Here is a 24899-nt window from a genome sequence, read left to right as displayed (position 1 = left end):
GAAATAGCTAAGTAAGTCCAATTCAATGAGCGCACTTATTCAATTCCATCATTACACTACAATGGATAAAAGTTATAAAATGCCGAATAACTAAGATAAAGAGAAATCACCAGTTACAAAGAACAAAAGTGATCAACAACATTTACAGCAAGTATCATGAAACTCTAAGAAACAAATATCATCTGTCAAATCTTTAAATTTAATGAGAGCTCGCATCTGTTTCTGCTTTCCACATGAAGTTTATCCTTTTTATGTTTCTGCTCTACACATGTTTCTTTAAAGTCTTTTATACTTCTGTAATTTTCATGATTTTCAGTATTTTGTAATTGCCTGTGCACATGGTAGACAAGTATGCTAAATGCTCCTAGGCGTTCTGTGGATAAATAAACTATCTATCTATCTGTCTATTTATCTATCTATCTATCTATCTATCTATCTGTCTGTTTGTCTGTCTATCTATCTATCTATCTATCTATCTATCTGTTTGTCTGTCTATCTATCTATCTATCTATCTATCTATCTGTTTGTCTGTCTATCTATCTATCTATCTGTTTGTCTGTCTATCTATCTATCTATCTATCTGTTTGTCTGTCTATCTATCTATCTATGTATTGTCTATCTATCTATCTATCTATCTGTTTGTCTATCTATCTATCTATCTATCTATCTGTTTGTCTGTCTATCTATCTATCTATCTGTTTGTCTGTCTATCTATCTATCTATCTGTTTGTCTGTCTATCTATCTATCTATCTATCTGTTTGTCTGTCTATCTATCTATCTATCTATCTATCTATCTGTCTGTTTGTCTGTCTATCTATCTATCTATCTATCTATCTATCTGTTTGTCTGTCTATCTATCTATCTATGTATTGTCTATCTATCTTTCTATCTATCTATCAGTCTGTCATTCGCTCCGACGAAGGGCTAACGCTCGAAACGTTAGCTTTTGTAATCGTTACGGTGGCCAATTTACCATTTCAACCTTGTTGATATATCCAAATTAATTCGTTACTCCCACCGACGTAGCCCCAAACAGTTTCTTTCGAAACGATCAGCCTTTATTTATCTGTCTGTCTGTCTGTCTGTCTGTCTATCTGTCTATTATCGTTGCAACAAGGCGGACAAAACACGTGCTCCTGAAGGCAGCGTTAGTTTTGGAGAGTTTTTCCCATGAAGGTGCTTTGAGAGTGACTAGCTTCCCTTTGGAAGTTGATATAAGCCGGACCAGGACTAAATTTAAGTGGCTGGGAAGCTTTCAATTGCTTAAAACCTCTGCTCTGGACCACCTGAAGTTATCAGGTAGTTGGTCCCTTACATCTAATAATGGCGGCTTTCACTTCTCGAAGTCCGAGTGCATTACTTTATCATTTTATCCCAGTAAAAAAAACCTTAAATATCCAAGGAATGAAGGAAAAAAGATATGAGAGACAAAATATTATCTTTTGCTCCGTCATTCCTCGTAGCATTGTCAACAGGCCTCCAGCTTGGTTTACTGCACGCGGTCTTGTCTTCGTTCTTTATCGAGTATCCCTCGAAACATTCTTCGATATAGTTCAGGACCTTACACTGTGCTGCATTTTGAAAAACGAAGGATTATTATCAAGAAGCCTTTTTTTGTATTCAATACTCAGCGGTTTGTATCATTTCGTATTTTAAAAAGGCGTGGACATCTCTGTTATGAAAAAAAAAATGTTTGTAGAGTCCTTAGAATTTACCTATGGGGAAGAGGAATGCCTTTCATCGATTCCAACTTTTACGTTGAATAAATAACGCAGCTTTCCGCTAATCACCAACTGTTAGAAAGGTCCGAAGCCGAGAGCTTTTACACTATTATTTCACTATCAGAGCTGGTTATATGTGTGCGACTATAAAGTGTAAAATTAGGTGTGTGTCACTGAAATCCAAATAAATAAATAAATAAATAAACAAACAACGAAACAAACAAACACTTACTCGCTTTCACTCTGAGTTGCCTTATTCGAGCCTTTCCAACAAGAAGAGAGTGTTTATTACCAATGTACATTGTTTGCTTCTCCTCTTGACCGTTATACCATCTGCCGGAAAACACTCCAGGGATGTAAACTTGCTGTAACCAATTCCAGTACATAATGTTATTTTTCACCTGAATTAATTTAAGATACAGATAACGAGAAGAATCAAACTTATCATGTAGAAGTTGATGCCTTGATCTAACACCAGATTCTTGTAAGTAATTAACAAGGAAATGTGTAGCAGCAAGAAGGGAGAATTAACAAAAGATCTTGGGAGTTTAAAGGTTAATAGAATGCCAATCTCTTTATGGCATTATACCAATTTGCTTGGAATCTCTCTCCAGTCTTGAGTTTTGGGGCTCGCACACTATAGAATCTCTTGTTGCTTGAGCATCAGAGCAGAAATTGCCTTAGCCAATCCCTAAATTGTTTGTAAACAATTTTTTTTCCAATTCATGAGCAGGTTGGCAAAGTTATATTTCCCCTTGTATACTCAATTCTGAACCCCACGTTGGAATAAAAGCTGTAAGATAAATCAAACACGGAAATTTCAGTAATGGTTAATCAAACTCAAATAACGTTTACTCACCTTGCTGAAGCTTGGTAGTCCAGCTCGGATTGATTTCGTCGTTCGGTACCGATGGTCATTTCTGTTTCCAGAGCACATTACCATTAGCAGGAAAACGAAGACCCAGTATATAACCAAGACTGTGAGGTAACGTTTCCGGTTCTTTTTCTTAGCCTGTCGTCTCCTCATCTATTCCCCTTCTGATAATTGCAGTGCCCAAAACTAATGTTTACAATACCCGGTCTTAACTTGCTGACGGCTTTCGCAGGCATGCACTTTTGATCTCTTCGCCTTTATCTTTAAAATGGCCGCGACAGTTAGAGCTGTGAGGAACACCTTTACTTGTTCCTTAATTGTTACGTCCTGGGCGAATGAGATAAGCATCGAAGACAGCCACTGCTCACTGACACTCTTTTCCCATGTTAGACTGTAGAAGATTCAAAACACAGCCTAAACAGTACAAGAACAAAGCAATAAAAACCAAGCGATACCAGTGATAAGGGCACCTTTATGAAAATAGCCGTTGTTTGTTGCAAATTTTTCAGCTCCTTTCTGAAAAAATAAGGCTATGACAATGTTTATGGGTGTCACAACAAGTGCGCTTTCAATGCCAGTCACAACTTGTCTCCACGACATTTTAAGCGGTCCAACTTGGATAGGCTGTCCATCATTTCCTTCTAACCTATAGAACATTGCGAGAGCAATCATGGATTTCAAAAGCACTGACAGGCAACAAGAAAGCCGCTGTACTCTTGTACAGAATTTCCTCTAAAAACCACGAAGGATTATCTCCAAAATTATTATGACCAATCTGCATTACTTGAATCGAACTAAGTGATTTGTTAACATAAAGCAGAAAAACATCGGAATTACCTCGAGAGAATAACATATTAACTGCACCAGGCTCTTCTTGGCTGAGATGAAGAATGCCACTCTTTCTGTCAGAACCGTAAATCTCCAAACCAACATGGGCAGTCGTACCCGAGTTTTTCCAGGCCCCGGTAGTAATCACTATTTCGTATTCCTATGTACTGTTTGGAGAAGATGGAAGGTGGATCGGTAACTCCTTCTAGAAAAAAACAACAAAAAAAAAAAAACCGTGACAACGCATCTGTTATTTATATGACTAGCTAATTCATATTCTCAATTAGATTTTTTGGTGTTCTATTCCGAAGAAAAAAACATGGTGAATCCTGAAGACGGTTTAATTTAATTGACTATTAATCTACGATAACATTCATGTCAACAAAGCTTTTAAAGCAAATAATGTAAAAAAAAATTGATAAATAAAGACCTCTTTTTCTTAACACTATAACTCTCAAAGGTGAGCTATACGTCATTTTATCCTGTAATACCCGTTCATTATCCAGTAAACAGGGCATGAGAATCAAATTTAGCAAGCAGAAGTTGTTATCTTGATCTATTAAAAAATTGTCATGACTTATCTACAAAGAAAAATGTGTAGCAGCTGGAAGTGGGAATTCAGAATCAGGTCTTGCGAGTAAACAGTTATACAGTGTACTGGAGGGTAAACCCCATTAAAAAAACCGTTCCAAACAAAGTCTGGCTCTCTACTTACATTTTTCGTGTCTTCCTTGTCGAATTTCCTTACGATAACGAGTATAGACACATAACACAATAAAACCACCCTCATAGCCACAACTACTGCAATATTTCCAGTCTCCGGTAACTGCTGGAACTCGACTAGAACCTTGTGAAAGTCAATAGGATGCGGTTCAATTAAAAGACTTCCTCCAAATGATGTGAAATGGTTGCAGCTACAATTTATGAATCCATCCGATGCTGCTAAAACTTGGAATTATACATTATAAGGAAGATGTATGGAATAGAAATCATCATTTTGACAGCCGCTTCTTTTCGCTCTGTGTCTTTCCTTTTGAAGGCACTGCTTTCGCTTTTTCTGGTTATCAGATTTATTCGACTTTTTACGATAGCAGAGCCAATGGAAATGTTATCGAATCAAATTTTGGCCTGAATGAAATAATAAGCCTGGTGAATGAAGACTATTACAATATCAGGACTCAGAAAGGAACGAATCATCTGAAATATGTTGAAAGCAATGCAAAAATTATAGCAAAAACGATTTCCTAAGGTATATATTTAACTTTACACTTACCCGACAGCCAGATGATATCCACTTTTCAATCTTAGTAAACATAGAATATAGGCAAATTATGAGTCGTGAAAAGTTTGAAACAAAAGGTTCCGAAATATGAATGAAGAAGAAAGTGACGGTGAAGTTAACAGTAATCTGCAGTAGGCCACTCACCAAGGATTTTAAAAGTAATGACCGCAAGGTGGAAAGAGAGAAAAGAGGGATTTGCTCGCATACAAGGATACGTTAAAAAAGTGTTTTTTCGTAGACCTCTCGACACCACCTAAATGTACATTACAATACCTGTTCTTAAAGACTTGATTCTGAATCCTCTGAAGCAGTCACTGCTGCTGTCTTCAGCACGCTATTTAAACATAAAGCCAAGTTTTCTGGTGACTGAGTTGTCAGCTGTATGTCTGCTATGTCTCTTTTCTGGGCAAGAGGCCATAGAAGGGACGTCATTGAACGGATTGCAGTTAAGGAGATATTGTGTGGAATGCAAATTAATTTGAGCAGCTGAAATTGGTTATTCAGTTTTGTTTTCATTGACCTTTTAAGAGATATACTGCGAGGAACTAATTAATGTAAGTTCAAAACCATAAACCACTAAGCATGTGTTGCCTTTTTCGTGTTTTTGTTTTCATTTTGTTTAATCGTTGTTGTTGTTGTTGCTTCTGGGTTTTGAGTCCGTCTGGCCTATAAAATGTCATAGCATGATTAGTCGACTAACGACCAAAGTTATTCAAACATTAGTATATTGTATTTGTCATTTTCTCATTTGTGTCGCATTCAAAGAAATACAATGTAACTTACCAGTGAATCGTGGGGCACTTTATCCAAAACCTGAAGAGCATAAGCGATAACTGATGAGCTTTAAGGTAGGTCCGCCACACTTTATCGTTCGAAAGAAAAAATTTTTACAAGGATGTTGTGCATCACCTTGAAAGTGATCAACATGAAAAACTAAAAGGTTTATTTTAAGCTGGAAAGAATTAAGCAAATAGACTATATCTCATTCGAAAGGAAATCTTTCAAAGGTATAGACTCAGGTCTCAGTCTAAGATGTTAGACACTTTGGAAATTGTAGCTTAAACCACTTGCATTAAATAATGGGAAGATCTTGGCAAATCGTACTTGAAAAGGGCTTTTCTCCCAGTTGAAAACACAGTTCAACGAACGTACTAATACAGATCTCTCTGATTTGCTTCTTAATTTTCGCGCGAGAAAATTTTTATTCAAGGTTCTACTTTAGTATGAGGGGGTCTGGATTGAGTTAATTTCCCGTCAAACATTACTGAATTAGAAAAACAAATATGGCGACAGTTTGAAGGTTTCGCAGAGGGTTTTTCTTTTAACGCTTCCCCTCCTGGTGCGTCCTCAAGGATGGTCTCAGATCACAGACTCCACAGGGAAAAAATAGCAATTTTCAAGCTCTTTTCTCAAGCTTATTTTTTGAAGTCTCTCATTGTCAAGAAATGTCTCTTTTTATGGACGATTTGCTTACTTCGAACTTCCCTTTATTTAATGCGAGTCGGAGCATATTGACTCCCTGGAGGGTTGCTCCTCAAATCGGCGATCCTTTGCCATGGATTACGCTATATTTGAAACAGACTAGAGGTAATGGCTAGCCTCGAATGTCGAACATTGCTGACTTTGCTGGAAGTAAGTAGACAAACAGCTTTTGAATTATTTTTATGTTAGAAGTACAGCTTAATCTCCACTGAACATGTTTCCAGTCGGAGCTAAGGAATAATATTACTCGTATTTGTGGTATTTTGGATTTTTGCAGAAATCCCATACATCTCCGTACACGATTTCGGCGCCATTAACTTCTGAATACGCACGCGCGTCTGGCATTTGGACCCAAATTTCTGGCAATGTGCCGTGGAAATGTGGTAAGCACTGATTCCCCATACATCGTCTTTAGTTGTAATGAATAGTGCCAAGCGGTACGTGCTTCCACCGGTAGGGGAACCTCCTTTAATAATAATATTGCTTGAATTCGGAGGTGTACTTGTAATGTTTTGTAAATTATGTTTCCTTTGCCAGGCGATGGAGGTGTTTAGCTCTAATTGCTGGTAGACTATCCATTCAAAGTAAGATATTTTAGAGCATTGTAATCTCTGGCATAAAGATTGGACTCCAAGTTTAACCAAGGGACTTATTTTAGGTTGGCAGTTAAAGAAACATCTAAAGTGAAGCAAATAGATTTGATGATTACTCAGTGAAGAAAGGGTTTTGAACTCCTGATGCCTGACGAGCCATGTCAGTCATGAATAGCAGCAGCAACAGTAACTGCGATATAACATTAATATGCTAGTAAAATAACTTCAACAACAGTGACGACAACAACAAGTATCATTAACAAAGCTATTAAAACGAAGTCAGCAAAAACAACGAATGCTGCCCAAACCACAAAGAAAACAGGAAGAATAAGAACAACGAAGGCTTAAGTAGCAAAAATAAAGAGCAAAGCCAAGGTCAAGAATAAATAGAGGTATTAATAACGGCAACAAAAACAATAGCAAAAGGAAAAGTAAATCCCTAACCTTTGATATATTTTGGGGGGATCTCCTTGTAACAATTGTCCTTGGTCACTTCCAGTTTAACTATGTAGGTCTGATGAAGAGAAAAAGCTTCCGTGTTTAAGGAAATTGTTTCGCCAGATGCTTTTCCTAATAATTCATAGCTGACTTGTTTACTGCCGCAAAGAAACCATTCTCTGCCCCCCTCCCCCCCCCCCTCCACTTGTTTGCTAGAGTGGCCTGCTGTGATTTTAGCATAATACCAGGTGAAGTTCATTCCTGATCGGTTGCCATGTATAACTTCCGGGTCATACGACAGTGAAGCATCCAATGTTATGTTATCCTGAAGTCCTCTGGTTACCTCAGCGCCACCAGAAATGACTGCAACAAGGTTTTGTTTTGTTTTGCTAAGATTATCTTTAGTTTCAGAAAAAAAAAAATAATTTTTTTTGTTGTGGTTAGGCTTGGTAAATGTGACTGATATTTTTTACCGAACTTTTAATGTACAAATTAAAATTCTATCCTATTCGAGTCGTCCTGAGCTTTTTTTTTGTTTTAATTGTAACAGCCTATCTCAGAGACACCCTAACTACTTTTAGATAATAATCGAAATACGTTGATTAAAACGAGGTTTAAATTGAGCCCTGTTTCACGGCTTTTCCTCGTGTCATCCTAACTCAATTTGCAAATTTTGTACTTAGCACCGGTATGAAAGCAAGTTTGTTGGGTCTCACCACTTACCAGATTACAATTTTGATTCTCGAAACACGGATTCTTTATCGTACTTGCAATCGAGACATATTTCACGTCATTATAATGAACAACTCTTCTTACCATCTTTCAGATTTCAAGGTGCTCCAACATAGTCCTGGTGGTAACCCTGCGAAGAACTTTGTCCGGAAGATGAATTTGCTGCACAAACATCATAAATAAAATGTAAAAAAATTAAATCATTTAATAAAGAAAACGTATTGGTCTGTTCTTAGAACTGCTATTATTCAATAAAGCACTGAATCATTTTTGTCAACCGCTGCTTTGCGCCTGTAACGAAAAGAGCGGGTGTTTTGTAAACAACATCAATTTAATTCCATTAAGAATCAATATGTATATATATATATATATATATATATATATATATATAAATATATATATATAACTAACTGCAGACAGTACTGTTTCGGCCTTCTGGGCCTCATCAGTGCAGTGCTAATGCTAGGATGGGGGAGAACCGAGACGGTCACCCCAAACGACCCAACCTTTGTGGTATCGTCTAAGCCATGCCAGAGTGCTCAAACTAGAGTAAACCAGCGAGCATGCGCAATTTCAACGGCAATGACTCATCCTAGATAGAGTGCTCAATTTGGACATGAAAGCAAAGCTTTGTATGCCAAAGAGCTATATCTATATATATATATATATATATATATATATATATATATATATATATATATAAAGTGTGACTTGATTTTCGTAGAACAGTGCTCAATACATAGAAGTAGAGCGAAGTATATATTGTAGGAGGAAAAAGACAAGTAAACTACAAGTTCATCCCTACAAGCCTGTTTCGTGGTCGCCCACTCATCAGGGGATTTAAATCCCCTGATGAGTGGGCGACCACGAAACAGGCTTGTAGGGATGAACTTGTAGTTTACTTGTCTTTTTCCTCCTACAATATATATATATATATATTTTTTTTTTTTAAGTTTACTTATTTCCTCTGACTACAAAAGACAACCGAGATAACTGTTATTAGCCTCGATCTCGAGTATTCCCTAGGTGCATATTGTTCAATTAATTCTCTTCTCTGGAAATTTTCCATGAAAGAAGAAAGAGATAAAATTTGATGTCTCCAAGCCAGGATCAAACGAGTCTCCAATTCGTATGTGTTTTTTATTTTTCTAAAACGATAAATTGTCATTTATCCGACATGAATCACAAATTCTTCTGTTAAGATAAAACGCCTCAAAATATTAGATCATCTCGCTTTATTTCCTAACGCTTCAGTTGGAGTGAGGATTCTTTGCAAATGGGTTGACCACTACAACCAAGCGGACCCCCAATTAAGCGGATACCCTGTTATAGGCCGACAATAAGCCGGGTACTAAAATGAACGTCTTACTCTTCCCTTTGTAACGAATACCTTTTCAGTACACACCTCTATTAAGCGGATGCGGCCTCTTAAACGAATTGTATTTTGCTAATTTCTATTGTTAAAAATCTATATTAAGTGAACACTGGAATGAATTGACAATGTAATGTATGTAATTACGTCCTCGCGTATTGTCGTGACTGTTTTACCGTCATCTTTCTGCATTATTGCCAACAAATTAAATTTGGTAACGAAAGTTAGTGAACTTGAACTCTGGATAGCTTTGTCAGCAATATGGAACTTAATCAGAGTAACCGTAGGATGTTAATCGTTTACATACGTTGCGTAATTTTTACAAAACTCTATTCAGTGGTCATCCCTTTTTAAACGGACGCTGGAGAAGGTCCCGAGGTTGTCTGCTTCATAGAGGCTATATTGTATTTTGTTTAGTCGAAACAAAAAAAAAAAATAAGCAACATGAAAATAACCGATAAATGAGAGTTTTCCTAACTGCTGTTACTCGTAAGAGTGATTGTAAGTACACAAACTGTAACTAAACCATCTGTTACCTTTCCTCTGCTCACAAGGGTAAACCTTGGAGATGTATATCGTGAGAACATTCATTAAATTGTCTCAAATGTAATTTATCTATGCAAATATAAACTTGGTCATGCCTGTCAAAGGGTTATAACTTAAGTGGCAAGTTTGACAAACGCTTGCATGATAATTTTTTAGTTACCCCTAAGTGCTTCTTGTGCCTTTTAGTTTACTAACTATTAAAATATATTAAGATAAAAAAGAAAAAAAAAACATTATTAAAGTGGTAAGTCTATCTTACCCCTGGGAATTTCACAAAAATAATCGCAATGCAAATCTTCACTGCAATCATCAATTACAAACCGTTTGCCTTTACGTTCGCCATTTCTCGATCGGTGGTAAATGTAAGTCACATTACCGTCGGCACTTGGCTCCTCTTTTCCCCATTTAGAAATATTCAGAGGTCTTCCATTCACCAAGGTCCAATTCCCAGCCTTTTTTTATCAATCCAATGCTCCATCCATTCGTAAGACTGTTAGTGTTTCGCCTTTGCAACTCGTCATTGATGAAAGTCAATTCTTCTTTGCTTTGGATGGAAACTAGGTCTCCTCCTAGGCTTTGGCAGGCGGCTATATTCCAGTCCTAACCCCATTCCAAACCCCAACTCGACGTCTCCCCAAATGTGTACCAAGAGTTTTTAAAAGATATAACGGGGCACCCTACAAAATGATGAAAATGAAAACAGAAATAATTATAATGATTTTACCATTGTTATTATTATTACTATTATCAATTACATACAACAGTACATTACTAATACTACTCAGATCACTTATAGTAATTAAAATACTAACAATGCTTACATTATTTACGATGCTATCCTTATTACAACTATTATTAAACTTGTGATACCTATTCTTGAGAGATAGACAGCACAATACATAACAGATACAGTGGAGATATCTCAATTAGATTTTAAAGCATGGGTCAATTGATAATAAAGATAGGCAATCCAGATTTGAAATGAGCCATTTACTAATGTTTTCTCCGCGCATCATGACAACAAAATGTTTGTAATAATAGTTTTCATCTTTTCCTAAGATCTTGAAGCTTCGTATTTCTTAAGGCAATAAGTCTTCCACTCTCCTTAACAGTTTCCACTTTGAGTAGAAATAGTTCAAACTTTAGAATTGACTTGTTTCTTCTACACTCCCATATACACAGTTTACCAAGCTTTATCAAAAAATTTGAGAGGTCATTTCTATTTAAAATACCAATTATAACTTATTTTAGACATAAGTTCAGGTTTCCACTCCGATAAATTAAACCCCCAATTACAAAACAAAAGGCTCGCGCATAGGAGCAGTCATAAAAGAGTTGGTATGTCTTTTTTATAAATTGAGCAGGAGGAACACATTTCTGACTCAATTAACCCTATTTTGATTAATTTGGTATTTGTAAACAAGATGTTATTTAATCATTTATACTGAAAAGACCAGACATGAGTTTCACCTGCCGCTTTAAAGGGGATCGATAATACCTCGTGTAACGGGTCTGGAAGTTCCAAATCGGATTACAGAGTTTTGAATCTATTGGGAAATTTATTTCGTTGAGTTTACATCACTTTCGTCTTTCATTAGGGTCAGTTGTTTTTTTCGTTGTTATTGTTGTTGTTGTTGTTTTTTCGCTTTTCATGCAGTTTAGAATCGAATAAAAAGTCATTTCTGTGGACAAAGTAAGTTCGTCATACGTAATGTTTTGTCCTTAAGGTGAAATTCTCTCACATTTTCATGAAATACTGAGGTCAAGAGACCAGGATCTAAAAATTACCTACAAAACCTTCCGGGTCATCTCTCCCTTTGACCCGTATTTTTCCGAAACAACTGTATATAATTATCACTCCCTCGTACAAGCAGAAACAAAAACACAAGAATACTTCGAGGAACGCGCCCTCGACAAATTTTGAGAAATGTGTCCTTTGGATTGTTCTTCTTTTAGGCACTTTGCCCGCCGAAAATTTGCTGAAGCTTGCGGCGCAGAAAATAAAGGATGATTCTAGAACGCCTGAAACTGATCTCTTTTATAAAAAATGGCAAAAATAACGGGCAGCTATTTTTCGGTCGGAAAACAGCTCTTAGTAGGAGTGGCACTTGTCATCTTTCTTCAATATCTCGGATGCATTAAAACTACAGTCCAACCCCTATTAAGCGGCCACCCTAGGGTTCGTCAGGAATTGGTCTGAAACTCACGCGAAACTTAAGAAAAGTGACATGTGGCATTTATGCTCGGCGAGACCTGCTACTCTGTAGCTTGTAAAAGTATAGAACTCTGTGAACATTCAAAAGCTCCCCCAACAGATTACAATCCTCAGCTTTCTTATGTGAGACCAATGAAAACTTCGGATAACAAAAGGTAGGTTAATTTGTTCAATTTTCGACCTGACGCAAGAACTGTTAAAACAAAAAAAATTGAATGTGCTACTGGGAGTTCGTCGGTAGCAAAAGGTGCTAATCTCTTGGTCGGGGCATTTCTCTTCACATCGGCGTTCTCGGTTTTTATGATCCATGGATGTCTGTCGTGGTTCGGAATTCTGCTGCTAGTTGTTTAAGTTTGTGATTGATAACGTGTTTAATTGAATTTTTCTCCACTAGAATCAAGTAAAGCACCAGCTATCCCGCCAGAGCCCAAATACCTCAAATGCAAACACAGCAACATTACAAATTACAAAGATCTTCCGGGTGGAACTCACAAAAACAACGTCATCGTTGTCAAAGACGTGGACACTATGGCTAAATGTATGGAAAATGTTGCGACAGTAAGAAGTGCGACATAGCTTATATGGTGGAGAAGAAATGCTATTCTGTGTCATGTTCCAGGAAGGATTTCTGTATCCCAGTCTCGGTAAAGGCCTCTAAGAGGTCGCCTCTGATCTCCGCGATGGTAATGAAAGGGGAGCCTAAAGAGGAAACAGGTAAAAATAATAATTAATTGAATAAAAGTGAAAACGTGAATTTCAGATTTCTCTGCCGACAATACGTAAGAGAATATATTACAGACTTATTAACTACCCAGGGAAGTTTTTCTTTGGTTTCTCTGTGATTGTCCTCGGGATACAATCGGATGTTAATTTCTATAAATACAAAAGAATGTGAAGAGGTCATTAAATGTGTAATTACACCTACTTAGAACCTTTTTTAATATAGCTTAGCAAAAAACAACATTTCGATGAGAAAGTTCAAAAGGCTGGCTTACCGGGCGGGTAAGATGTGCATATCTCGTCCACAGTGGATTGCTTGTTTTGTTCCCGTGTAGGAGAAATTATGGGGAAAATATATTGCCTATATAATGAATATTTTATCAATAAATTGAAGCTTCTTTGGTCAAGCTGGCTGACTGCGATCTGCCTCTGTCTTTTGTTTTTAGTGTTGTCGTTGTTATTTTGGTTTATGACGTTATATTGATCAAAATGAGGAAAGACCATGAACAACTGATGCAATCACTTCCCCAGATTTATCAGGAGTTGCTTCTTCACCAGAAGATTCTACAACTACAGAGCTGGCCTCTTCATCTGCCACGTGCATGTTGGACAGCAGAATATCCAATGATATCAAACTTAGACCGGGAACTAAAGTCAGTAACTTCACAGCTCTGGGTAACGCACATGATATCCACCGGTGTATTGGTCGATGCTGTGCTCGTCCCTCGTGTGATATCGCTTAATTATTGAATGGAAAGCGTTTCGCTGTGCAATGTCTTGGCGGTGTCTTATGCCAGACAAGTGCTGAGCCCGGATCATAAGGGGCGAACGTGAAGTCGGCATATATGAATAAAGCATCGTCCGGTCAAAAAGAAAAAGGTTAGCTCCTCTCGTCCGCTTCGTGGTTTTTATAAAGCCTTAAGTTAAAAGACGAAGCTATAAACCGAGGAAATAACAACTTTTGCAGTTTTTCCGTTTTAAGAGACTTGCGATTCGTAATTAAACTGCAAGCTTCTTGCCATTTATCCTTTGAGGCCTCCCGTTACCTCAGATCGTTTGCTTCACCCACAGCGGAAACTCCTTTGATAATCATCTGCCTTTTGATAAAGGACTCTCCAGGCCCATTTTGCACCATCATTTAACTCCATATCGTAAAAGAAAATTCATAACCTTTTGCAGCTAGCGATAATAAGCGCTCATTTGGATCGTTGACTACGTTTTTGTCCTTAGATTGGATGATAGTGTACATTATAGCCGCTTCCTTAGCTTTTGTGGCCGGAATCGGTGGTGTAATATGGGCTGTGTGTATCTGCACAAAAAGGTGAGATAATAATTAGCACCTGCGCTCTTAAGACCTGGATAAAACAATAGAAGAAGAAGAAGAAGAAGAAGAAGAAGAAGAAGAAGAAGAGGAAGAAGAAGAAGAAGAAGAAGAAGAAGAAGAAGAAGAAGAAGAGGAAGAAGAAGAAGAAGAAGAAGAAGAAGAGGAGGAAGAGGAAGAACCTTTATTGATTTATAGCGCTCAGGGAAGTCCCTTCAGATGCAAAAAGCTGTCTATTATCAATAAGAATCCTGAGCCCAACGATGTACTACAGCTATAGTATACATATGCATCACACTGATACTGATAATAATATCGATAGAAAACTTTGTACAAATAAAAGATTTAGAGGTAAATAACTTCGAAATATCATCAGGATAGTTCGTTAAAAAGTGTGCAACCAATATTCATCTCTTGTTAGTGGAATAGAATATGCTGTGGCTTGATGGAAGTAATGAAAACACTGTTGTGGGATTTTTACAATAACTGTAGAAAATCTACCGCGCCTTGCTCGAAAACTATTGTCAACAAGATTTTTACCACAATTGGCAGTAATGTCGCAATCTGATTGGTCAATTATCCGTTGTCGATAAGAGTACAGACCACGTCGATATTGTGGTAAAAAAACCAATTGATGTGATTCCTGGTGTCTTTATAAATATACAATATTTATAAATAAATACGGCCCCAAAAGTTTGTTTTTTATGCTTCAAAAGTGTTTTGCTGTCATGATTACCTTTGCAGACAAAAACTTCGCAAACAAAGAAGAATGCTGGACGATGACGAAGATGATGAAATGCTTCCCAAACGTAAGTTGTCTCGCTAAAAAAAAAATCACCTCTTGCCTTAATCGTGACTAATCGTACTTCATTTTAACATTTCTGCTCATCAAACTTCTCTTTTTCTATTTCTTACTAAACGTTTTGTTTTGTTAGCCACACAGACACGATACAGAACCCCAATGCCGAGATACTAAGCAAGGCAGGCTCTAAGCTATGACAACGACCTTATACTCGTAGCCAGACCTTTGAGTCTGTTTACGCGCCAACCGTCTATAACATTCACAATTGGATATTTTATACTTTACATCAACTAATATTCCAGGAAAGACTTCAAAACGTTAAGCAGGCGGCGAATTGAGAAGCCCTAGTCAAGAAAAATGGATGTTGAACTCAAACTGTAATGGCATCGGTCTTCAACTTCCGACTTAGATCGTATATCCTTTGGTATGCATGCAGCCGCTGGTCTTTGAGAGCGGCGACTTGGGACGTGAGGTTGATGGATTGAGTGAGAGGAGACTAGAGAACCTGGTGTGATATTGCATTACTGCATTCTTGAAGTACGGGCCTGGTGAGAAGAAAAGTTCATACACAACAAATGTTGGTGATACGCGTAAAGTTTAATTTTTTTCACGTTTCGCATTCTGCTTTAACTTGTGAATCGAGACCTCTGTAAATGGAAATAACAAAAAGCTGTTTTCTAGGCAAATAGCGCACGTTTGACACGATTTTGTTTGTGCAGGAAAACATGGCCTTCAGGATTACGAAATTTCAGCATCGTGTTCCGGTTCAATTGCCTCGTCTTTCTTAGATTGCTTTTTATTTCATCGTTGACATAGCTCGTATTAGTTATAACAAATTTTATGTCGACAAAGCTCTCTTACGTGTTCTACGGAAAAGTCATATTAGGCCCTACATTCTTACCCCAGTACTCTAGTTCCCTTTAAAGTTAAATTCAAATCATAAGAGATAAAAAAGTATCGAGCTTGCTTTCTAAAGCCGGCGGAACTTAAAATATCCCTTAAGTTTCACGTAGCTTTTATAGATTTTTCTTTTGCGAAAGTTTGTGAAACATTGAAATTATTCAACTCTGTGCACACAAAGTAATATGCAGCCAAAATGATCAGAACTGGAACAACATTGTAACTGCAAACTAGTTTGGGTTAATATTCCGATGTAGTATAGTTATTTAATAAATATGTTTGAAAAAAAAAGCTTTATTATTTGATTGTCTATGAGTATGACTACATGCATTTTGCTCGGATGCTTCTCCAGACGTGTCAGACGTCCTCTCTACACGAAAAATTTTCAAGAGGCAGTTTCAGGTACCACGAAGCGGTTCAACCAGGAAACCTGTCGAACAAACGTGGCTCAGCGTAGCTGACACCCAAGAACGTACCCTATTCACCGCGCTCCTTAATATCAACAACCACTTGCACTACTTCAATGACTTATTCCAAAGAATTATAACACTGACTAATGTGTCGAGTTAGAACGACCAGAATATACTGACATTACGATACTATATAGGCTGAACTGAGCAACTAAAAAAAGGGGAATGTTTTAGTGCTCAGGCTTATCATGAAACGACTGCAATTCAACTGCCCAAGCATTGCCGACATCACTTGGATTAACTTGTGAATTCTTCTTTGCAGACCTTCCATTGTCTGTAAATGGAAAAATGGTGTTCATCTTTCTTTTCAATCGCTCTCTAATCTGTAAATGAACATGGCACAAAGTATGAGTCACTAAGCACTAAAATCTTTGTTAATGTCTGCAAACTTCGAAATTTGCTTTAGGTGCACTCTTAGTGTAATGTCCATCTTACCTGGCTGTCTCGCACACAGTGAAAGACGAAAATCAGGAAACCCTAAAACAGAAAATTGCATTAAGATTTGATTTTGCATCAAGATTTGATTTTGCATCAAGATTTGATTTTGCATCAAGATTTGATTTTGCATCAAGATTTGATTTTGCATCAAGATTTGAGTTTGCATCAAGATTTGATTTTGCATCAAGATTTAATTTTGCATCAAGATTTGATTTTGCATCAAGATTTGATTTTGCATTAAGATTTAATTCTGTTTAATTCAGCAAATAAATCATAAAAAAATCAAGGCATGTCCCAGATCTCACGAAAGAAGTAAGAAATTCTCTCAAGTTGAATAAGTTATTTTTTGATCGGAAATGTCGCCTGACCAATACGAGAATGTCGCAGTAGCTTTAGTACTGAAGTATACGTACGGACTACTAGATTTTCCAAATTTTTCTTTAAAGCTCACCTGAGTAGAGTTGAAGATGGTGAAAATGTAGGAAAAAGCTTTGTGCAATGGTAACAAAAGACCAAATACCCACGTGATACCCAGCAGTGGAATCATCACCACGCACGTTTTAATGCAAAGCCTGAAGAAATATGACGGTATATAATTTGTGGATTAAAACACGTTCGTTTCCTTCACATGAAGTAAATTTCAAGTTGAAATTATTTTAGATCATGTAGAGGAGAATTTAGGAAAATACCTAAGAACTAGATTATCAAGCAATTTGTTCTTATTTTGATTAATTTCTTTTTCATCTGGTTTCCCCTGATTCATTGAAATAATAAATCAAATTCGGATTTTAGATCTTACTGTATTTGCTGAGTATGGTTGTCTTCTCCTGTTGGTTGCGTTAGTTTGCTCACCTCCTTTATGACTCGGACGAGTATAAAAATGTTGAGCTGAAACAAACAAGTAATGTTAAGTGTGTTGTGGATAGAAGAAAAATTAGAAGTATGAGTCTTGCACGAGACCTGAAGCTCAGCTGTTCGCGTTACGTGCTTTGATGCTCTCTTATTGAGGTAAAAAAAACCAAAAGGTCTATTAGACCATTCCCTACTTCTTCATTAAAAGACAAGTGTCACAGTATGTTGCACATTTGGAGCCTGGTAGTCGAAAACACAAAGCTGTTCTTTGTTTTTGTTCGGAGCATGAGAAAAACAAAAAATATCTCTAGCAGTAGTCAATACTGGTTTAAAAAATAGCTATGATGCACCAATTGATCATCGACTTACAGCTTCCATAAACGCCACAAATGCGACGAATATCCAGATCAGGTTGTTAGTTGAGGAGAGCCAGCAACTTGAAAGGGAAGAGAAAAGCAAAAAACACAAACATGTATTTGTGAGAAAATAACCCCCAAAACCACCCACAGCAAAAGAAAAATAAGTAACAGCGAAAGAGAAAAAGAGACAAAGAAGATAGAGAAGGAGAAGATACCAGCACTGAATGTTGTTCTTACTATTTATCACTGATATAGCTTCCTATTCCATCTTTTCCAGCGGTGATGCATAGTGAAATTCCTACCATTATGATGGGCAAACCTAAACATAAGAAGGAGGGAGTCAGTCTAATCCGAATTAAGTTTTAGTCAGATCAGAAGTGATTTAAAAGAGGTATCAATAACTAAATATTGTTTCATCTTTATATATAAATAACTGACAACAAATAAATTGAAAATACCCCATGACATGATGTGATACATGAGCATCTTTTCGCTGATGTTATAAACTTTAACAACAAACAGGTAAAGATAAATTCCCTCGACCAGCATCCAACAGAAAGCAGCCATCAGGAAATACTGCATGAGAGCTGCAGCCGTAACACAGGAAGCCTGTGAGGGAGAAAGCAAAGTTCTTGAATGTTTTTCACGCTGCTTTCTGAAAATTGTCTTACGCCCCCAGAATACTTTAATACTATGAATGAATGGAGAGATCACTCACCGTATTTTCTGTGGCGTTAACACCCGCGAGAAAGATCCCTTGTCCAGCTCCAAGGGACACAGAAAGACTCAATCGTATTTGAGATAGAGGCTGACGGATATCTCTGATAAAATAGTTAAACAAACAAACGCACAAAGGAAACAAACAAAAAAAAAAAATTAAACAGAACAGAAAAATAATAGCGTATCCTTCTCATTTCATGTTGTACCAGTTTAGGTGTTTTCATCGCTGGCGCCCAGATAGATTTAATTCTTCTTCCAATCTATTTTATCATAATCACTTATTATCTTAATTTCTATGATTATTTTTTAGTTTTATTATTATTATTATTATTGCTATTATTATAAATTTCTATCTAGTATTAGTTTCTCACGAACTAGTCTGATTTAATTACAAAGTCTTCAAAGTCTTGTCAAGGCTAATTAACAATTGGTTCATGCTTTAGCGTGCACTATCGAGTTATGGGGCACGCGGGAAGTTTGGAGAGCACGAAAGAAGCGTAAGAGTTGCCCGAGGCGATAGCCGAGGGCAACTCTAGCTTCTTGAGTGCTCTCCAAACTTCCCACGTGCTCCATAACTCGATAGTGCACAGCTGAAAGCCTGAACCAATTGTTTTAGAACATAGCCGGTGGAATTGTGCAAACATAGCCGGTGGAATCCGACGCAAAAAACGGACAACAATATCAGTTGAAGCGAGTCGTGACGGCGCTGATGCCAAGTCTCCTTTTCCTTTGTTTCTCTATTTTTCTGACTCATTTAAGAACTCTAGCCCAGGGGAAAATATCGAAACATTCTCTTCGTTTTCGGACTAGTAGGCCCAATTTCTGTTTGTATCCATTATTGTCGCGAAATGTATTATTTTTCCCGTCGCTAACAATTGGCGCTCGCGCGAAAACAAAAATTTCTCGCGAAGTCGGATTTGCTGACGCTATCAGCGTGCACTATCGGGATTTTGAGCACTCTCACGTATAACGAATTCGATTGCGCGACTCTGCTAGCTATGTTCTAATGTATTTTAGCTTTTGTCTATAGTACTTACGTGAGGAAGGAATATAGCATAATTGTTAAAAGTATTCCAATAATGGAAAGGCTTAATCCCACGTAGGTGATAAACTCCAGATTAGTTTCGTCCCCTTTGGTGAGCTGTATCACAAACGACACCACGAGATATTAGAAAAATGTTAATTAACTGAACGGAATTGATTATCAATACTCATGGTAAGGTAAAAATGAATTCATTACCCCTGGGATACCGTTGTAGTCAACTAGGACAGCGAAATGAGTCAAATGATTGCAGCTGCAAACTGTTTCTTCTGAGTTGCTTTTCGATGTAACCACTTGGCATCCACTGTCTGAAAATCCGTCTGAGCTAGAAAAGTAAAAAGTTATTGACACCCAAAACTATGCACACACAAAAAAAAATAATAAAAAAAATGGAGAAGAAACAAAAAAGCATTCAAATGAATAAAGACATAAAACAACAAATAAAACTGAAAAAATATAACCTGTAATAAAAATAAACAAATACATGATCTGTAATTCCGCTTTTTACCCTTCACTGAAGCCACTCCAGAACATGCATTTCTTTTCTCCATCGACCTAAAAATGGATACAATCTCTTCAAAATATTGAAACACTGCGTAAAAGAAGTGACCATATTATTATGATGTTGATCTTACCCTCAGGTTGCTGAACTTTAAGATGACATTCTCTTTCAGTTTGTTTGGTTTTGGATCCATAGTCACGGCCATTATCCTGGAGCCTAAGTATCTATCATGAGCAAATAGAATTAAAACATGATACGGATTAAAAAAATTTTGAGGATGACAATTGTTTGGGGTATGGCAAACTAGTTGCCTTTACCACCTTTCACATTAATATTTTAGACGCGGAAATTATCATTGACTCACAGGGGAATAACCAAGTAGGGTTTTGAAAATTTGTAGGTCCTTGTTGGTTGACTTCGATGCCTTTTTTTTTCTCTTTCTTTCTTTGTTATTTGTTTTGGATGAGAGGTATATTAGGTCTCATAAAACTTTGAGAAGTAACTCCACCTTTTATTGCTCGTTTTCATCCCGATGGGTTGATCTACAATTAGTAAATCATGGAGATCCTTGTAAACAATCCCAACAAACATAGACACTAAAACGGGAAAGAAAGGAAAAAAATTGATAAGCTTCAAAGAAGGATAATTTGAATTACAAATACTGCGGATAACTGAGTCAAATAAGATTGTGTAAACCAAAAAAGCAAACTACAATGTATATGGAGATGTATTTCAATAGGTAATAGAATTTGGAACAAAAGAAGGGCAATGCATTTACACATTAGAACTGCCACTGCTGTGAATACAAACCGTTGTTCGCAAAATTGGCAGAAGGGACCTTGATGCTTGCTTTCCATTCTTGTTCTCTAAAATAGAAGTCACTTGCATTTTGACGATAGAGGTTTTGACTTCTCAGTCCTGACGGATAAAACACGTAGCAACAAAAAGTTTTTAATTTCTATTGTACAACAAGACGTCCTGTTTTGGAATACAGCGCGCAAATATTCCATCATGAGTTACCCGCGAATCTTAGTGATGACATCAAAAGGGTCCAAAGGCGCGCATTATCTATTATTAGGGCTAATCTAGGGCCTTAGTATCGACTTCGTTTTATTCCATTGCTGTATAATTGTAATTAGTTTAGGTCTTGGAATTTTTTGTAAATTTTGTAGTTTTATATAGTCTCATATATAGTCTCATATAAATAATTGTGAAAAGTATGCAATTCAGCCTATGGCTGCAAAGTATTTTTATTTTTTCGGTAATAAACTATCTATCTATCTTTAAGAAATGCATTTCGTGCTGGACTGAAAGCATGTGATACCCTCAATTTATTATAATGATGTAAAGGCTTTTCTTTGTTCCATCTCCTTCCAGGTACAATCCGCTGATCGAAGATCATAAAGACATCGGCAACAAGCGGTTTTAGTATGTCTGAGGATTGCAGTCGATGGAAATAATCATCCTCTTCCTCCATTAGTGGTAAACGCAAAAAGTTAAAGGAAGAAACAGATTGATCTATTGATCCGGCAATAATCCTGAGTCAGTGGAATAGTTCATTACAGCATCAAGGCAGCTAGATCAGTTAGTCACCTAGTCGGTAGTTAAACAACTAAGGGATGATTAAAGACATGATTAGAGTATTCAGACCCACCCATCCTATGGCTGTCGATAACCACTGCGGACTTTCTTCCAATCGTGTGAAGCTTGCTATAATTTAGAGCAAATTCCTCAAACGCGACTGCCACCCCAAAAGTGGATCTTCTGAGTGTCTTCGTCTCTGTGCCAGAAAGGCTCTCAACAGATTTGGTAATGTTCTCAATACCGGTGACGAAGAGTTCAAAAGCCCTCCTAGCCTCCTGTAATGAAATAATTCATTTCTGTTGAGGTAAGATGCTGACTATTTTTCATTAGTGTGATTAAAAAAAATCCTGATTCTCTCATGAGTATTCGAGTCGCAGTGTATTTATAACGCAGCTACATTTCAGCGCGGGCTCTTATGAAAAAGAATTAGATAGTCCAACGAGATGGTTTTGGCTGACTTTATTGTCGGTGAAAAGTTCCCCTCCAGTTTGGCCGCGAGGTTTCAAAGCGGTCAAGATCGTTTTTTCCTTTTCATCCCGATTGAGAAAGACGAGCTCAAAAATTAAAAACAAAATTTGCAAAATAATAGTTGTTTTGAAAAACAATGAGCAAGTACCTTTTTGGAGCAACGTAATTAGTTTTTGAGTTGACGATACTTTATTCCCAAACACAACATGAATAATGACTGAAAACAAATCTGAGTTTTCTGACTGCAACTAAGGCTTTGGGACTCTTCATTAGAACGGAAAATATTGTTTTGAAGTGTTGATATGTCCCAAAAGTATTTCTAATTCTTGGTACAAGGAGGATTAGAAAAAAAAAATAGATGAATAAAGAAATTAAAACAAAGTAAAAAGTACAAAGTAGTCAGACTGGCTTTCGATCGGAAATTTTCTCGTTGACAATCAAATAGGCTAAGATTTCTCTATAAAAGACTCAGTCGATGGTAATTGCTGCTTCATCCTACACAAAACGTTTTCAATAGGCTCTGTATATGCACGGTGTATCTTGCGTGCTTATGGAAAGTCATTACTGAAATGAAGTACCTGTAAAGAGCTGCTATTGCTGATATCTATCCTGTTTAGCTTGATAAGGGTTTCATTTTTCTAAGATAAAGGAAATAGAAGCTACGATTATCGACCTGATAATGACCTCTACAAGGGCTATTGTTAAGTAGAGTACAAACCAGCTTCTGAAATTTTCGCGACGGCGATGGTGGCGGCAACGATGGCGGTGGCGAAGTTGATGATGATGTCTCTGATTTTGATAAATAAGGAACAAAATAAAATTATCAACAAAACAACTAAATTAAAAAAAAGCGACGAAACAAAAAACCAAATAGCAATAAAACAGCGACAAAAGAGCAACAAAAACAAAAACAGAAACAAACAAAAAACAAATAAAAAACACACACAAACAAATAACAGATATAAAGGAGCAAATATACCTATGAGTACATATAGTACAGCATCACTTAAGACTGTTCGGATACAAATCGTACTCATAACTTTATATCAATATCATTATTTATGTATTTCCTATTCACTCCGACAATGTTTCTTGATACTGTCTGTTCTTATTTAGGTCATTTCTGGGACATTGTTGTTTAACACATGATACATAAAATCGGAGTTGCAGGGCAAATAATCTGGCAAATAACCGCCTACCGGTTAGCTCAATTGGTTAGAGCGCCGAATTGTGTTGTGCGGGAGGTCGAGGGTTCGAGCCCCGGCCGGACCGATACTCATGGTCTTAAAATAAGTGAGGAGAACTGCTACCTTTCTATAATCAAAAAATGGATAGATATTCTAGTCTTCTCGGATAAGGAGGAATAAACCGTAGGCCCCGTCTCCTGCAGGGTTAGGGGTAGGAGACGTTAATTTACCACGCACGAGATTACTGTGTGGCGGATGTCCTCCTCTGGGGTGGGTTGAAAAGCCCCTATGGGGAGTGGTCAAGTAACGTATGTATGTATGTACGTACGTACGTACGTATGTACGTGTGTATGTACGTATGTATGTATGTATGTATGTATGTGTCGCTTGCTTGGTTTAGTCCATGAAAACTTGTCGTCGGATTAGACATCACAACTTTGTATAACACACACTGTAAAAAGGCTAGAATATAATAAATATGCACAGGTGTACCAAACGGTGAGTATATGACACAAAAATAAAAAGTTGAAATAGGCCAGTGCCATTTTTTTAAATTGCTGGAGGATAGCACCCCTGTGGAATTCCTTTTCATCAGCTTGCTTAACTCAGCGCAACCTTTGCTATCGGAAGTGCGCCTGAACCTCACTTCACCTCACAGCGTTTGAAGCACATCTCAAATAATTGGACAGTTTTTTTAGAAAGTAAGGAATAATAGCAATGATGACAATTTCGGATAAATTACCGGCTCTGCAACGATACCAATAATAGTTAGCTGAATGTGATACATATTTCCCAAGTATTAAATATGTTGTTGTACTCACGAGTTTTCCTTTGTTGGCATTTTAGTGTGCAACTTATCCTATTACATTCAGGTCCACAATTCGTACCAATGCGACAGCAGGTTTGTCTAGTAACAAATGTCTGTTCGCCGCTGGTCATATTACAATTTGTAATGTTGCATATCCGATAACAGCAACTTCGGCTATGTTTGACCTCAGTACAGTAATCTAGAGTAGAGTAGAGTAGACATCTTCTATTTATACAGGATAGCCCCTTTAGTGTAGTAAACACTGGTATCAACGGGGGTCCTGTGAACCACCCATCCCACCCCAGGGGAGGACATCCTTCACACAGTAATCTCGTGCGTGGGAAATCTACTAATGAGCTGTACGTCTGACTACATTTTTCCCGCAAAACCTGGGGGAAATGTGATTTTGCCTACTCTCACAACTCATTATGATACACTTCAGTTGGCAAGTATGATCAGTGAAGTCGCAATTCTGCACCCAACTCCTATTGCCATATTCAAGTGTGCAGGGTATGCTATGGTAGTCGTGGTAGTAGCCTTGTGAAAGGTCCTCTACAATAGCAGCTGGTAACGGTGCAAAAATGTTACAAATGAGAAAGAAAATAAGGTAGTTAATTCAAAGAAGAGGACAAATTGGCCTGT

At 37.3% G+C, this 24899-nt stretch overlaps 3 protein-coding genes and 1 pseudogene across 4 annotated transcripts in view; 2 read left to right on the top strand and 2 right to left on the bottom strand.

Moving 5' to 3' along the window:
- The window catches only part of LOC148736918 (uncharacterized), a 700731-nt gene that overhangs the window by 357046 nt on the left and 318786 nt on the right, over positions 1–24899 (top strand). The gene's annotated exons all lie outside the window — the stretch shown is intronic.
- Positions 1–24899, bottom strand: part of LOC148736933 (macrophage mannose receptor 1-like) — a 68172-nt pseudogene that overhangs the window by 21113 nt on the left and 22160 nt on the right.
- Positions 13640–15272, top strand: LOC148736934 (dyslexia-associated protein KIAA0319-like protein). The gene is made up of 4 exons (XM_088750780.1): positions 13640–13683; positions 14035–14125; positions 14870–14934; positions 15061–15272. The coding sequence occupies exons 1-4, from the start codon at positions 13650–13652 to the stop codon at positions 15099–15101; spliced, it is 231 nt and encodes a 76-aa protein (XP_088606906.1). The 5' UTR covers positions 13640–13649; the 3' UTR covers positions 15102–15272.
- Positions 15504–23072, bottom strand: LOC111345969 (adhesion G protein-coupled receptor D1). The gene is made up of 17 exons (XM_022953257.2): positions 22981–23072; positions 22841–22900; positions 21865–22069; positions 21021–21128; positions 20719–20806; positions 20344–20434; positions 20217–20263; positions 19907–20033; positions 19704–19807; positions 18665–18767; positions 18405–18555; positions 18184–18265; positions 17957–18023; positions 17535–17623; positions 17187–17307; positions 16733–16774; positions 15504–16620 (listed from the first exon to the last, which is right to left on the bottom strand). The coding sequence occupies exons 3-17, from the start codon at positions 21866–21868 to the stop codon at positions 16468–16470; spliced, it is 1377 nt and encodes a 458-aa protein (XP_022808992.2). The 5' UTR covers positions 21869–22069; positions 22841–22900; positions 22981–23072; the 3' UTR covers positions 15504–16467.

The sequence above is a fragment of the Stylophora pistillata genome, chromosome 2, assembly GCF_964205215.1.
Source record: "Stylophora pistillata chromosome 2, jaStyPist1.2, whole genome shotgun sequence".
Lineage (NCBI taxonomy): Eukaryota > Metazoa > Cnidaria > Anthozoa > Scleractinia > Pocilloporidae > Stylophora > Stylophora pistillata.
This window is presented reverse-complemented; position numbering and strand designations above follow the sequence as displayed.